The sequence below is a fragment of the Rosa chinensis genome, chromosome 5 (assembly GCF_002994745.2).
Source record: "Rosa chinensis cultivar Old Blush chromosome 5, RchiOBHm-V2, whole genome shotgun sequence".
Classification (NCBI taxonomy): domain Eukaryota; kingdom Viridiplantae; phylum Streptophyta; class Magnoliopsida; order Rosales; family Rosaceae; genus Rosa; species Rosa chinensis.
This window is the reverse complement of record NC_037092.1, coordinates 88627313-88641723: the sequence shown is the minus strand read 5'-3', so window position 1 is coordinate 88641723 and position 14411 is coordinate 88627313. Positions and strand designations below refer to the sequence as shown.

The following is a 14411-nucleotide window of genomic DNA, read 5'->3' as shown; positions in this document are numbered from 1 at the left end:
GACGTCCATTACGGGAGAATATGTCTCCTCGTAGTCAATTCCAGGGCGTTGTGAGAAACCTTGCGCCACAAGGCGGGCTTTGTATCTAACAACCTCGTTTTTCTCATTACGCTTTCTAACAAAGACCCATTTATGGCCAACAGGCTTTACACTTGGGGGTGTCTGCGTTACAGGCCCAAATACCTGTCTCTTTGTTAGTGAATCCAATTCAACCTGGATTGCATCTTTCCATTTAGGCCAATCCGCTCTTTGTTGACATTCTTCAACAGAGCGAGGTTCGATATCATCATATTCTATAATTCCTTTTGCAATATGATATGCAAATGCATCATCAATCGCCATAGAATTTCTATCCATCATCTCATGTACACTAGTGTAATTTATGGAGATCTCTCTATTCTCTGGAGTTGGTTCTGACATTGGAGCGTCCCCCAATGATGTCTCTTGGACATAACCATAATCCGGAATATTCTCATGAGATGGATTATTTACATCGATGATTAATGGATTATTTTGTGCCGAACTCGCTTTCTTTCTTGGGCGAGAATCCATCGAACCTATGGGCCTCCCGCGCTTCTTGGCGGGAGCCGTGGGCCTAGCCACAACGTCACCATCATTGAGAGATGGGACGTTGGCGCCATGCTCATGCATTCTTGAGTTGGCGTCATGTCCTCTACTTTTAGGGACATCAATCCTTGCAGGCACGTTTGCAGCAGGTATGTGTGATCTCGTCACTTTAGCGATATCAGAAAACGCATCAGGCATCGAATCTGCTACGTTATGAAGATCGAGAATTCTCCGCACTTCAATTTCTGACTGTGCGGTTCGGGGATCAAGATGAGACAGAGTGGGGACAGACCACGACAATTCCTGTCGTTCCTGTTGAACATTGATGTTCTTATCTCCCCCTAACGACCGGAAGACTGTCTCATCGAAGTGACAATCCGCAAATCTAGCGGTAAAGAGATCGCCTGTCAAGGGTTCTATGTAGCGGATAATCGTTGGAGAATCATATCCAACATAAAGGCCTAATCGTCTTTGAGGACCCATTTTGGTGCGCTGTGGCGGCGCAATAGGCACATAGACTGCACACCCAAATATGCGTAAGTGTGAGACATCAGGCTCATACCCAGTAACCATCTGGGACGCAGAGAAGGGTTGAGTGGCAGTGGGCCTCAGACGAATAAGCACAGCTGCATGCAATATTGCATAGCCCCAAGCAGAAATAGGGAGATTGGTGCGCATCACCAATGCTCGAGCAACCATTTGTAGTCGTTTAATGGTGGCTTCTGCGAGACTATTTTGGGTATGAACATGAGGAACAGGATGTTCAACATCAATCCCAATGGACATGCAATAATCATCAAAAGTCTTTGATGTAAACTCCCCAGCATTGTCTAATCTTATAGACTTAATGGGATGATCAGGGTGGTGAGCCCGTAACTTAATTATTTGTGCTAGGAGTTTAGCAAATGCAGCGTTCCTTGTGGACAATAGCATGACATGTGACCAGCGTGTCGATGCATCAACCAACACCATAAAATATCTAAATGGTCCGCATGGTGGTTGAATAGGTCCACAAATATCACCTTGGATTCTTTGCAAGAATGGTATATTTTCTTTGGTGTCCTTTGCATAGGATGGTCTCGATCCTAACTTTGCTAAAGAGCAGGCTTTGCAGAACGAATGATGGGCTTTGGAAACAACCAATGAGGATTTTGGCTGAGCCATGAAGTCACAATGGACCTTAGAAGTAAAAATGGGAGTCAAGGGAGCAGGGGTGGCGTCAAAGCCACCCTTGGGCCGCAGGGGGATGGCGGCGCCGACCGGGGATGGCCGGACTTGAGGGGGAAAGGCGCCGTGAGGCGCAGGTGCTCCTCCTTGATCCAAATTTCAAGTTTTACTTCCTTTCGTTCTGAAAAAGGGATGTCCGTGTGAAGTCTTTAATATACGGATCATCATGTCACGACCTGGGTGTCCCAAACGGTCGTGCCAAAGCCTATACGTGTCGGAATCCCATAAATCATCTCTCATGACATGGTTGGATTCAATGACTCGAATAGTGGTTGCATACAACCCACTAGAGCGACACATAAGTTTCTCTAATACTCGTTTATGTCCGTAGTCATTAGAGGTGATGCAAAGGAACTCTTGTCCATTCTCACAATGTGTTTCCACATGAAAACCATTGGCTCTTATATCTTTGAAATAATAAAGTTCGAAAAACATGTCTACGACATGAGATAAAATAAATCGATACTTTATTAATAATATCCAATGATGACACCAAAGTTTCGTGACCATAATCTAATCCAATATAAAAATCAAATTGATTTAAGGCATAATTGCCATGACATAATTCTTGGAAAAATAAAAGACTATAAATAAAAATCTGCGGTATTTTGTCTTCATCGCCAGATTTAAAGTCTTTGTGAACTCGAAGTCTTGATCACCATGATGCGACTACCTTCGTAGGTACATTGCAAATTCAGGTCCATTGATCAGACGTTCCATATCAGAAATAGACACCATAAAGAGGATTCTCCCTTGATTGAGGCGCATTGGCGCAATATGCATAGTCCCTAGGACTGGTGGCGTTGGAAAGTGGTGCCCATGGCCAACGTTGGCTCCATGGTTTCCAACCCTATTTCCCTCAAAATCACGCCTCCTACGGTCGTGGGATTGTCGCCTTGAGCGATTACCTTCTTGAGCATTTCGATCGTATGGATCATGACGTCGATGGCGACTTTCTCTAGCCATAGGACGATGCTCTTGATAGCTATCTTGAAGCCTATCAATTTCTCTTTTCACAAGTTCATTGCCATGTCTTTCAGTAGTGACCATAGCTTCAATAAGCTGTTGAAAACTTGTGATCCGCCTTGCATTTACATGAGTCCGGAATAAGTCAGAGGACCTCATAGCATAGATGGGGAAGGTATTTGAGGGTTTTCTCAATCAATTGGTCTTCTGTGATTGTTTTTCCACAGAGACGCATCATTGCTCTGATGCTGAGAGCTTCCGAATAAAATTGCATGACAGTGTCAAATTCAGAAAAGCGAAGATGTTTCCATTCTGCTTCTGTATTCGGAAGTATGGAGTCACGAACATTGCCATATCGTTCGCGAAGCGCATGCCAAAGCTTTATGGCGCTATCCTCATTTATGAACTCAAACTGTAGGTCACTATCCATGTGACGTTTCATGAAGGCAAGTGCCTTGGAATTATCTTTCTCAGTTTGAGGGTCTGGAGCTGTTTCTATAGGACAAAGCTCTTGGATTGTATGCAATAAATCACGGGCAATGAGGTGGATCTCGACATCAGTGACCCAAATTAAGTACCTTTTGCCTGCATAATCCAATGGAACAAAATCGAGTTTGTTTGTGTTTGACATCCTGAAAGATGAAACAAAAACAAGTTAGTTTCGGAGTCAATGCTTCCACGAAAACTAAATAAGATTTCCGAGCTATGCTACCAAGAAATCGATTTCCAAGAATAATTGGATTAGACCGAAACAATGATGTTTAAATGGTCAAAATCTATGCTCACGAACGCTCTTAGTCCGTAGCTTACGAACGCTCTTAGTTCGTTAAATCGATGCTTACGGACGCTCTTAGTCCAAAGTCTTACGAACGCTCTTAGTTCGTTAATTGCGTGAATCCCCACGATTCCGCTTTTCTCAAAAATCGAACCCACGTTATAAGAAAGGTGGGATGTAGAAGAAGGGAGGTTTTCAAGTCCCCGAGAAAAGAAGAAGAAATATAAATTCTGAAATTATAGGAACTTCAAAACTTACTCTTTTGAATACTTACTTGTATTTGGATCACGCGCGTGTCGATGCAGGCGTGATGGAGCGAAGCAATCCGAGTAGATTCTGTTCTGAACAGCTTGTACCTCGATTGGTGTACAGATCTCAATATGACTCCGATAAGGTTGAAATTCGGAGGTTAGATGGAAGAGACAGAGACGAACAACTTTGATGAAGAAAGTTTTTCGATCTGAGCTTCCGAACTAGACGTTTCGAGGCTTGCAAGAAGACGGATGTGCACAGGAACGGGAAAAAGATGCAGTGGGTGTGCGTTGGCTTGTTTGCGCAGCAGGGATGCTTCGGTGGCAGCAGGCTGGAACGCAGGGCTGCAGGGAGGGGGCAGCAGGGGCTGCTGTGCAAGGTTGCAAGCGCACGGGCGCTCGGGCTGCAGCGAAGGCTCGGCTAGCTCAGGCTAGGGGCTGATTTGTGAATGAGTTTTGGTTTTCTGTTTTGTGGTTAGAGTCGTGCTGATAACGTGTTTAAGTATAATGTATTTGAGAGAGATTGATGAGAGAGATGTGTTCTTATTATTGAGAATAGGAGCCCTATATATAGGGATTACAAAGTGCTAGTTCTAATGTTACAAGGAATACCAATCCGTGTAGGATTGGGAAATCTAGAACCTTCTCTCCTATTGCTACTCCTAGTTTGATAAGGCACACTAAATCGATATTCCTTCAACATCCCACAAATTTTCATTGACAAGCATGAAATTTTCATATATATTTACTTACGGTGCAAACTAACCTGTACAGGTGAAACGGAACATCTTCCAAAACAAACCCAACCCTCGATTGTTTCTTCGCTCTCAAAGTTGCTGTGTGTCTATCTCGATCACCGTCTCTCTCTCTCTCTCTCTCTCTCTCTCTCTCTCTCTCTCTCTCTCTCTCTCTCTCTCTCAAAGCCTCCAGCGTCTTATCGTAAAACAATGGCAAAATCGTAGTTGTGGCAAGTAGTAAGGGCAAAACCGTCGCTCCATTTCGGGGCAAGATGAACATTGATGTACAATTTCTTCATGAACGGTATACAATGCCAACCCAGCTTTAGTATATTGTATAATATTGACAAAATATCTTCTTAGAGATGGATTCCATGACAAAATATATTCAATAATTTGTCTAGCTATATCACAATGATACTTATCTTTCTTAGTGCCGGTCAGACTGGGTTACTATTTTTCTAGTAACTAAAGTAATCATCAATTAATTTGGCAATTCTGATCGACCTCATTTTAGTTCAATATAAATACAAACGTGAGTGAAATATGATCTAACCAACGAACAGACTTGCCAGTTCAGCTTTATCACCAAATGGCTAATGCATTCCTTTTCTTCTTACTCTTGATATTCTCTTCCAATATCATATTTGAAAACATTCATGCTTGCAACCAAAGCGAACGCAGCTCTCTGCTGTTCTTGGCTCTCACTCTGTCTTCTCCTCTATTGAATTGGACTTCCGCTGATTGTTGCAATTGGCAAGGCATTACTTGTAATCGAGATGGTTGGGTCACCCATTTGCAGTTACCCTCCAAAGGGCTCAAACTAAAAGGAGGTATTTTCCCCTCATCATCACTTGCAAATCTCACACATCTCACTCACTTGAATCTCTCCCACAACTCACTCTCTGGTTCTCTAGATCAAACTGAATTCTTCTTGTCCTTGAATGATCTCGAAATCCTAGATTTGAGCTATAACCTTCTTTTTGGAGTGTTACCATCTTCTCTACCATCCAGTCATATTCGGACGGTGGATCTTTCCAGTAATCGTTTGCATGGTGCAGTTTCATCTTCTTTTTTCCAACAAGCTTGGAATTTGACTAGTTTCAATGTCAGTAACAACACCTTTTCAGGTCCTATCCCATCCTCTATTTGTCGTCCTTCTTCTTCCTCGTTACGACACCTTGATTTTTCCTTAAATAATTTCAATGGTAGTATATCTTCTGGATTGGGGAAGTGTTCCAAACTGCAGGTCTTCCGTGCTGGTCACAATTACCTGTCAGGATCGCTTCCAGAAGATATGTTTAATTCTACCACTCTTGAAGAGATTTCACTACCTCTGAATTCATTGAATGGAGCAATGACTGATGGAATTGCCAACCTCGCCAACCTCACAACCCTTGACCTCTCCCATAACCAATTGAGCGGAGTGCTCCCACTCCATCTTGGGAAGCTCTCAAAGTTGAAACACATACTCCTTGATTTCAACTATCTCGAAGGTTCATTGCCCCTATCTCTGATGAATTGCACAAATCTCGTTGAACTACGTATGGGAACCAACAACTTGGGAGGTGATATCTCCATGCTCAATTTTTCCAAACTTAGCCAACTTAGTAAACTTGACTTGCGGAAAAATAACTTCTTTGGTATCTGGCCGAGAAGCATCTACTCGTGCAAGTTCTTGAAAGCAATTCAAGTGAGCTACAATAATCTAGAGGTTCAAATACAACCTGAAATTCTTTCATTGAAATCCCTGTCCCAACTCTCACTTGGTTGGAACAAAGGTTTGACCAATGTGACAGGGGCAATGAAGATACTGATGGGTTGCAAACGCCTCGTACTCCTTTCCTTGGGATCTGGTTTTTCAGGTGAGGAAATGCCGAACGGTGTTGAAATGGAGGATTTTAATGGATTTCAAAATCTTCGACATTTAGATTTGAGTTCATGTAACCTTAGTGGTATAATTCCCTCATGGCTATCGAAGCTGAAAATGTTACAGGTCTTGGATCTGAGTCGCAACAGAATCACAGGCTCAATTCCAAGTTGGCTGGGGACTCTTCCAATGCTGCAAACTTTACTAATGGACTTCAACCAACTTTCTGGAGAATTTCCAAGGGAATTGTGCACACTACCTATGTTAGTATCTGGACAAGCTGCAGGTCAATTGGGTCGTTTTTATCTTGAACTGCCTATCTACTACCAACCTAGTGCTGATGCCATAACAAAACAGTACAATTATTTATTTTTTGTCCCAGTTATATACCTAAGTCACAATTGCCTTAATGGGAATATGCCTATTGAGATTGGCCAATTGCAGCTTCTCCAAGAGCTGGATCTTAGTGCTAACAACTTCTCCGGCAACATTCCAGACCAGATATCTAACCTAAAGTACATGGAGAGACTGGATCTCTCCATGAACCATTTGTCTGGAAAAATCCCGGCATCATTCACAGGTCTTAATTTCTTATCAAGTTTCAATGTCTCGTACAATAATCTTGGAGGACCAATACCATCAGGCACTCAACTACAAAGTTTCAATGCTTCTGCATTTGAGGGGAATCAACTTTGTGGTGCCCCACTTCCAAATAAGTGTCAGACAACAGAGGGAGCTAATGCACCGGATATGAGCACCCAAGATGCAGACACCAAGGAGCATCAAATTCCATGGTTTTTTGTTTCTGTTGCACTTGGATTCATTACAGGATTTTGGGGAGTCTGTGGTCCCTTGGTGCTTATGAGAAAGTGGAGGTATGCATATTTCCATTTCTTAGACAATGTACAAGACAGGTTCCATGTGACGATAGCAAAGTGTATGGCAAGCATGAGGAGAAAGTTTGTTTAGAAGTTAGATAGTAGACATATATAGTACTCTACTACTCTTACTGTAATAATCATAATAAAACATTCCCACAAATTTTCACTGACAAGCATGAAATTTTCACATATATTTACATATAATTCATACGGTGTAGATCAGTGCCTGTAGTTGGCACACACAAGAAATAACAACACATTATTTCTTTTTGTGGCAACTAACAAGAAATTCATATTCACATATATTTGCTTCTGTTGGCCACTTGTGTGGAGAGAACTTGAGAGCAACAAGCATAAAATTCCTGCAACAGATAGAAACATATGCACACTTTATTTCTACCTGCAACACCATTAAGGAAACTACATTAGTCCACCAAAGATTAGCATAATTCATTCAAGCCTAATCACACAAAGGAAGATGATAGGAGCAAAAAAAAAAAAAAGCACTTTTAAATGGGAACACATTCTCCGGTGTAAATTAGGGTTAAACAATTTTCTTCAAACAGAAAACACTAGGCTAAGAAGCAGGGTGTTCATGCAAGAGCCTTCTACTCACAGCAAATAGCAACACGATATAGAAGGTTTAGAGCTTAAAAATTGCAAATTTGGTCTTGATTTCACTGCACAGGCATTCCTATCTACATATGAATATGAACCCTTGAAGAATTTGCTGATTATGCATGCCGCCAAAGTTTATTAACTCAGAATTGACTGCTCAGTGTTTATTAAAGGATCAATGACAAAAATAACAACTTCAAAAAACTATACTATATCTTTCTTAAAAAGGACAAAGGACGTTGCAATTTCATTCTTTACTAAATGAACAATTAATTCAGGGAAACAATGACCAACAGTACAAAGAGCATAATGACACACCAGATATGATTTCACTAATCACCTAAACTTCCTAGACAGGGGGAGAGATGGGGCCGATAACTTTCTTACCTTTTGGAGGGTAAAAATGGGGCTGATAACTATCCTCCTAACCCTGAACCCACCATATGAGCATTGGCCTTAAGAATTAGATCATAGATGGGAGTGATAGGTGATACCAAGTGAAATAGGATTCGACTATTTGAGCAACCATTGCAATACATAGGTGAAGTGCCTTTCTATAGCCTTCATAAAAAATTGCACACAGACATACATGATGCAAGTACCAAACTTGAGATTCCAAACCTTCAGAAATGCAGGGTTGGAGTAAGACACTACAAACTTCTCACAGACATTGTCTTTTTCAAAGCAAGCAAGTTTTTGATTGGAAAGGAAAATGGAAAAACTTCTTTTCATCATAACCTCAGAAATATGGAAAGGAAAGACATAACATAGGTTCAACAAGATGATATTAGCAAATAGTTCATCAGAATTCTCCTATTAAAATTTTTAAATGACTACAAGAATCTCTTGATCCTGCAATTGTTGCTCTAAATAACCTAAAAAAAAATTTCAAAAACATTATCTTCCTTTTCCTATGTTTGATACCTTGATTTGGTTATCAACACAAATGGCATAAACATTTCCCACATTCAAGTTCAATCACTCAGAAAACCAGAATTTTTCAAACTTTCAAAGTTCTTAACTAACAGAATATGGACATAATTAAAACCCAAGCTCATTCTTAATGTACAATAACAAATTTTCTACAAAAAGAAACTAGGTCTTTAACTTGAAGTAGAAGTAAATGTTGGCTGTGGTTTCTTTGCTTATTTTGCCCCACTATTCAAAGTAAAATTAGAAATCTCAGAAACACAAAATCCTGTCTTTCCCATATAATTCACACTAAAACAGCAAAGGCATTATTTTTCTGTCGAAGTAAAAAAATCCAAATTTACCTCACATTGACTCAACACTAGTTCCTCCCCTGCAAGCCTTGCTCTTACATACAGGAATATCCTCGAACTGTTTAGCAGGCAATTTCTCGGACAGAGCCCCAACGTAAAACTCAACCGAATCAGACCCTTGTTCCATATGCATCCCCGTCACGGTAACCCAAATAAATAGCTTCTTGGCTTGAATCCCCGACACATCGGAAACAGAGCCGAAACTCAGCTTCCCTTTAATGTTCTTGTTGTAGTACACCAACTGATCAAAGTGAACATAACATGGGTTCTCGAGATAGATCTCGAAGGTTTCATCGTCGGAGAGAGTGTAGGACCTTACGTTGTCGGGTAACAGACCCCTTGGGAGGCCGTACTTGGGGAGGAGGTCATGGACGTCTGTGATTGATTGGAGCGAGGTGGATGGACGGTTGGGGTTGGGTTTGAGGTCTCTGAGGGATAGAGATAATTGGGTTTCTGAGAAGAGGGTTAGGAGTACAAGGTAGAGAGAGATTTGGGCGATGGATGAGGCCATTGATGATGAGCTATAGGAGAAGAAGAGAGGTCGGAATTGACTTTGGGAAGAACAGAGGAACAGAAGCGAAGTAATTTAGATGAGTAGGGAAGGGTAAAGATGGGAAGAAAATTGTTTCGTTATTGGTAGGGAGGGACGGTGGTACTTCTTGGAGGGAAATTTCCAGTAGAGAGCATATTATGATATAAAACTTTTGTTTTGTTTTTTGATTGTTTTAGTCAATTATATTGCACCGAATTAAAATTTGGTTCTTTCTTGGCCATCCAAAATTCAAATGATACATAGAAAGATTCAAATCATTTGTATTGGAGGATTTAATTTGAAAGTTTGAAGTCTAGCTAAATAATACACCATCCAAATTCAATTCCTCTTTTGGATTCAAGTCTAGCTAAACTCTCATTACTTCATTTTTTTTTTTTTGATTTCATTACTTCATTTTTTGAAGAGATAGAGTACCGATTCAGTTGATATATATATATATATATATATATATAAGATAATAAAAATAAAATTACATAAAAGATCTCAAATACATACAATCCTCAAATGAAAAAATTAACCTCAAGTAAAAAATCTAAAGAATTTTATTTTTGAGATATGGGTCTCTTTTACATGTCTACAAGATTAACTAGGGCTGGATTTGGTACTAAACCGAGGCTATTTCTCGTCAACCGCCTACCGAACCGACCTTCGTCGGTAGCTAATTTTTCAAATCGTTACCGTTCAAATATAATCGGTATACCGACTAGTCGATAACTGAGATCACGGTCTACTATCAGTCGGAAACCGCATCGAAACCTAGAGAAGAAATCTGATGAAAAAACAAGGATGATCAATCGGTTTGCAGACACCCAATTGTTGTGGGAGTGATAAAGTGGCGTCGAGAAGTGGGAGTGATTCGAGGTGGGTTGATGGGAGTGAAGTGGAAACTGAGATTGTTCCTTCTGATAATGGAGGCAGAGATTGAGGGTATGGATATCTAAGGAGGATTTGTTGACGCCGCTGGATAAGGATTTGATGATGGTGACGGTGATATGATGATGATGGTGATGGTGAAGGAGAAAAATAATAGAGGGAATAGAAGAAAGAAGAAGATGAAAGCTGGAAGAAAGAGATAAGGACGAAAGAGAGGAGGACTCGAGGAGAGACGAGGATGAATCTGATGATTAATGAATCCTCTGTGTTTGTTTTGTTTTATTTAAACTGTATATGAATGTATAAATATAAACTTTGTGTATATTATAATAAGAGCAATTCGTGGTCTGGTGGTAAGGACTTGAGTTGCTTTGTAAGAGGAAAGACGTTGAATCTTGCCTCTTACAAAATTATTCTATTTTGCACACAATTATGTAAACACATACGTATATGTACAACTCGGTTGATATACCGTATGTCGAAGGTGTGAAAATTCTCATACCATAGCCAAGTCGAAATTTCGATAGGTCAATAATTCGGCCCAAATCAGTTTGGCTCGTTCTGAAAATTGGTTGGCTCTGCCCATTCGGCCTAAATGGCCAGCCCTACTACAACATGTATGTATCACTTTTTGTGAGGGTCACATTGACATTGTAAATCTTGCTTCCATATGGGGTGTTACGCCCTATATCTAATTTACCCTTTTACTGTGTATAAGTGAATTACTACACATTTTATCATCCTCAGTTTTAGTTTTTATCATTTAGGGGGGTGATAGAAGTTGATTTTTTATGGGTTAACAATTTGAGAAAATTTCCTTCACGAAAGTTGTAGGAGACATTAAACCGAGTCTGTGGACATGTGGTATGCTGGAATCGGAGTTCGTATGTGGAAGTTATGACCTAAAATGTGAAAGTTACTGTTCATGGTAACTTTCTATATATATAGAAAGTTACTGTGGTAGGTTTCCATTTTCGGAAACCTACCTCGACTTTCTCTCTCCTCTTCCCCGAGCTCTCTCTTCCCCTCCGGCCTCTTTTCGTTTTCCGGCCAAATTGGCTCTTTCCGGCCACCCAACGATGAACTCCGAGCATTGGAAGATGCTCCTCCTCCTCCTTGACACGCCTACAGTGGTGGTTCACGACAATTTGACCGGAAATTCACAAATCAAGCTTCCAAACTTTACTGTAGCAATCAGTCTCATTCGTCGATTTCTTCCAATTCCAGCCATTTCCGGCCACAAAACCAAGTATATTAGAAGTGCCTCAAGCCATGGATCATTTCCCCTCAAGCTTCTAGCTTCAATTCGCGGTGTGGAGAGTAAATCAAAGAAATTTCGAAACTAGGGTTTTGAAATTTCTAGGCTTGTCTAGGCATGTGTTCACTGGCCAAATTGGAGTTCTTTAAGGTAAAATTGGAACTTGTTGTAGTTGAGAAAAATGTTGGGTTTGTTGAGTGGGTGGTGCAGTCAAATTTTGGTGGCCATCGGAGGTGGTTGCCGGCGGCGCGTGGGGCCCATGTGCCGCCACTGTAGATGGCGTGTGGTACTGCGTAAGGCGGAGATTTGGGTTCTAATTTTAGCTAATTAAATGGTATTTGAGTTGTAGAAGCTGTAATTGTGATTTTGGTGAAGATTGGAGAAGTTGTGAATAGATTATGAATTTTCGAAAAGTTAAAAGTTTTGGTTATCGAATTTCGAGAATCCGACTGTCTGATTTCTCTTGAATTTTGCCTAGAAATTATAAATTGACGAATAAGCTTTATTGGTGTAGTTTGGATCGAATCCGAGGGGATTGAAGGAGTTGGGTTTAAGGAGATGTTTAGAAATTTCAATATCTAATTATCGTAAATTTAAATTCCCGTCATGTAATTATATTTTTTACGAGTGCTATTCGCACAGGACGGAAGGAGTCTCCATACGAGGAGAATACCGATCGACGACAGGACTAGCCTAATACTGTGAGTGGACTTTTGTTTTAAATATTGATGCATGCAATTATTGTTCCCGTAATGATGAGTGATTGCTTTATTTATTTATTATATTTCTTATCGAGCATAATATTTTACCTTAGATCATAATTTTGGCATTATTTCCGTATGGATTTCAAATATGAAATTGTTATGCTTGGATTTGGATTTTTGAATTGTTTTTGGTAACATGATTTGGATTTCGGGAGTTTAAACATTGATTTATATGATTATCGCCAATTTACAGTTATTTATTATCGCTGGGCTAATTATTGTGAATCTGAGAATATATTGGCGTGCGGGGCCACGTCATCGAAATATATCTTTTTTCTCGCGAGAATTGGGGAAGCCTTATGGATTTATTGATTTCGAATGTTTTTCCTCACCATACTCGGGTCTTTCTGTTAGTGTCTCCTCCTCACTTACTTTGTGTTTGTAAGTGGCAGTCGAGGTGATTTATTCTCCTCCTCACGTGAGTGGTAGTCGAGGTTATTAGTTCTCCTCCTCACACAATCTATGTGTGAGTGGCAGTCGAGGGTAGAGCCTAAGGGCTCCTTTACCCATATGGTGAAATCTCTTCCCCATATTATTTATTTATTTATTTTAGCCAGCGGGGTTGGATTATGTTCTTTACGCTCTCTTTGAAGTTAAGGAAATAAATTTTCTAATCTTGCATGCATCGGAAATTTATTCTCCAAAGTTAAATTGTGGGAAAGTATAAAACCATTTCCTTTTTTCCTTTTGTTATAATTATTAACTTTTTGTCCACTCACTCTAACATCGTTTTTAAATGCTTTCCCCCTGGGCCCTTCGGTTTCAAATGCCCAGTTTACAGCGTTGCTGCTCGGCGTATTAGGAGTGAGCCATAGTGACCGCACCTGATTCCATTATCTCATATAGTAGGTTACCTGTTTAACCTATTATACTTTATATCAATTTCTGTTTTTAGACTGCTCTGATTACTATGGGAATTGTGACCCAGACTTGTAATGAATTATATTTGAGGTCTATGACCTAACTTTGGTGAATTGTTGTATTTTAATTATGGAGCTTAGTTGGACTTTAAGTATTTGAAATACTATTTTATTTCTTTCTGATTGTGAGGTGGTTTGGAATATGGGAGCAGGGTGGCTCCAGGAGGATACGGTTGGGTTATTAGGAGTGTTTTTGGTTTCTTACAGGTTTGGGTTGCCTACTTTTAGGGGAGGTTCTGCCGAAATTTTTCGGTAAAATCTTCTATAAAGGTGGGTGTCGCAGGGCATTTTCGGGTTTCAGGGTGAAATTTGGGGCGCGCCCTGTCAGTTGGTATCAGAGCATTAGGTTACTAGGTTTTGTAGACTTCCTTGTTTCCTTGCTAGTTTATATGCCTAATGACGCCTAGTACCTCCAGAGTGATGGCTCTACCGCGGCAGATCCCCATCGTGTGCTTTTCGGTGCTAATGTGTTTTTATGCATGTAAAGTAGATATGTTGTTGTACTGATCCTTGAACTTCTTAATACTCTTTCTTCAGGTTCTATGGCTCGTAATCGTCGAGCACGTGGGGGAACTCCTCCTGTTGAGGATGATGAACAGAAAACTAGGAGGTTTGCAGATACTTTTGGGCAGTTCTTTCGGCAGTTTGCCGCAGCTTTCCCCTGTTCACGTACCGACTATACTGTGGAGCGTGCTAGGAGGCACGGGACTCAGACTTTTGCTTCCACCACCACGTACACCTATAAAGGCTCAGCGGTGGCTTGATAGGATGGAGAGAATTTTCTCCCAGATGGAGCTTCCAGAGGATAGGAAAGTGAATTTGGCGGTACAGTTCCTTGAGGATACTGCCTGGCATTGGTAGACTGGTG

General features: G+C 40.6%; 2 protein-coding genes across 2 annotated transcripts; one reads left to right on the top strand and one right to left on the bottom strand.

Annotated features, from left to right (window-relative positions):
- Nucleotides 1-5115: 5115 nt before the first annotated feature.
- Nucleotides 5116-7362, top strand: LOC112164428 (receptor-like protein 2). Its single transcript, XM_024300620.1, has one exon. It carries the CDS (start codon nucleotides 5116-5118, stop codon nucleotides 7360-7362), a length of 2247 nt encoding a protein of 748 aa, XP_024156388.1.
- A 1805-nt stretch (nucleotides 7363-9167) lies between these two features.
- LOC112164427 lies at nucleotides 9168-9686 on the bottom strand. The gene has a single exon (XM_024300619.1). The coding sequence runs from the start codon at nucleotides 9684-9686 to the stop codon at nucleotides 9168-9170; it is 519 nt and encodes a 172-aa protein (XP_024156387.1).
- Between the last annotated feature and the right edge of the window lie 4725 nt (nucleotides 9687-14411).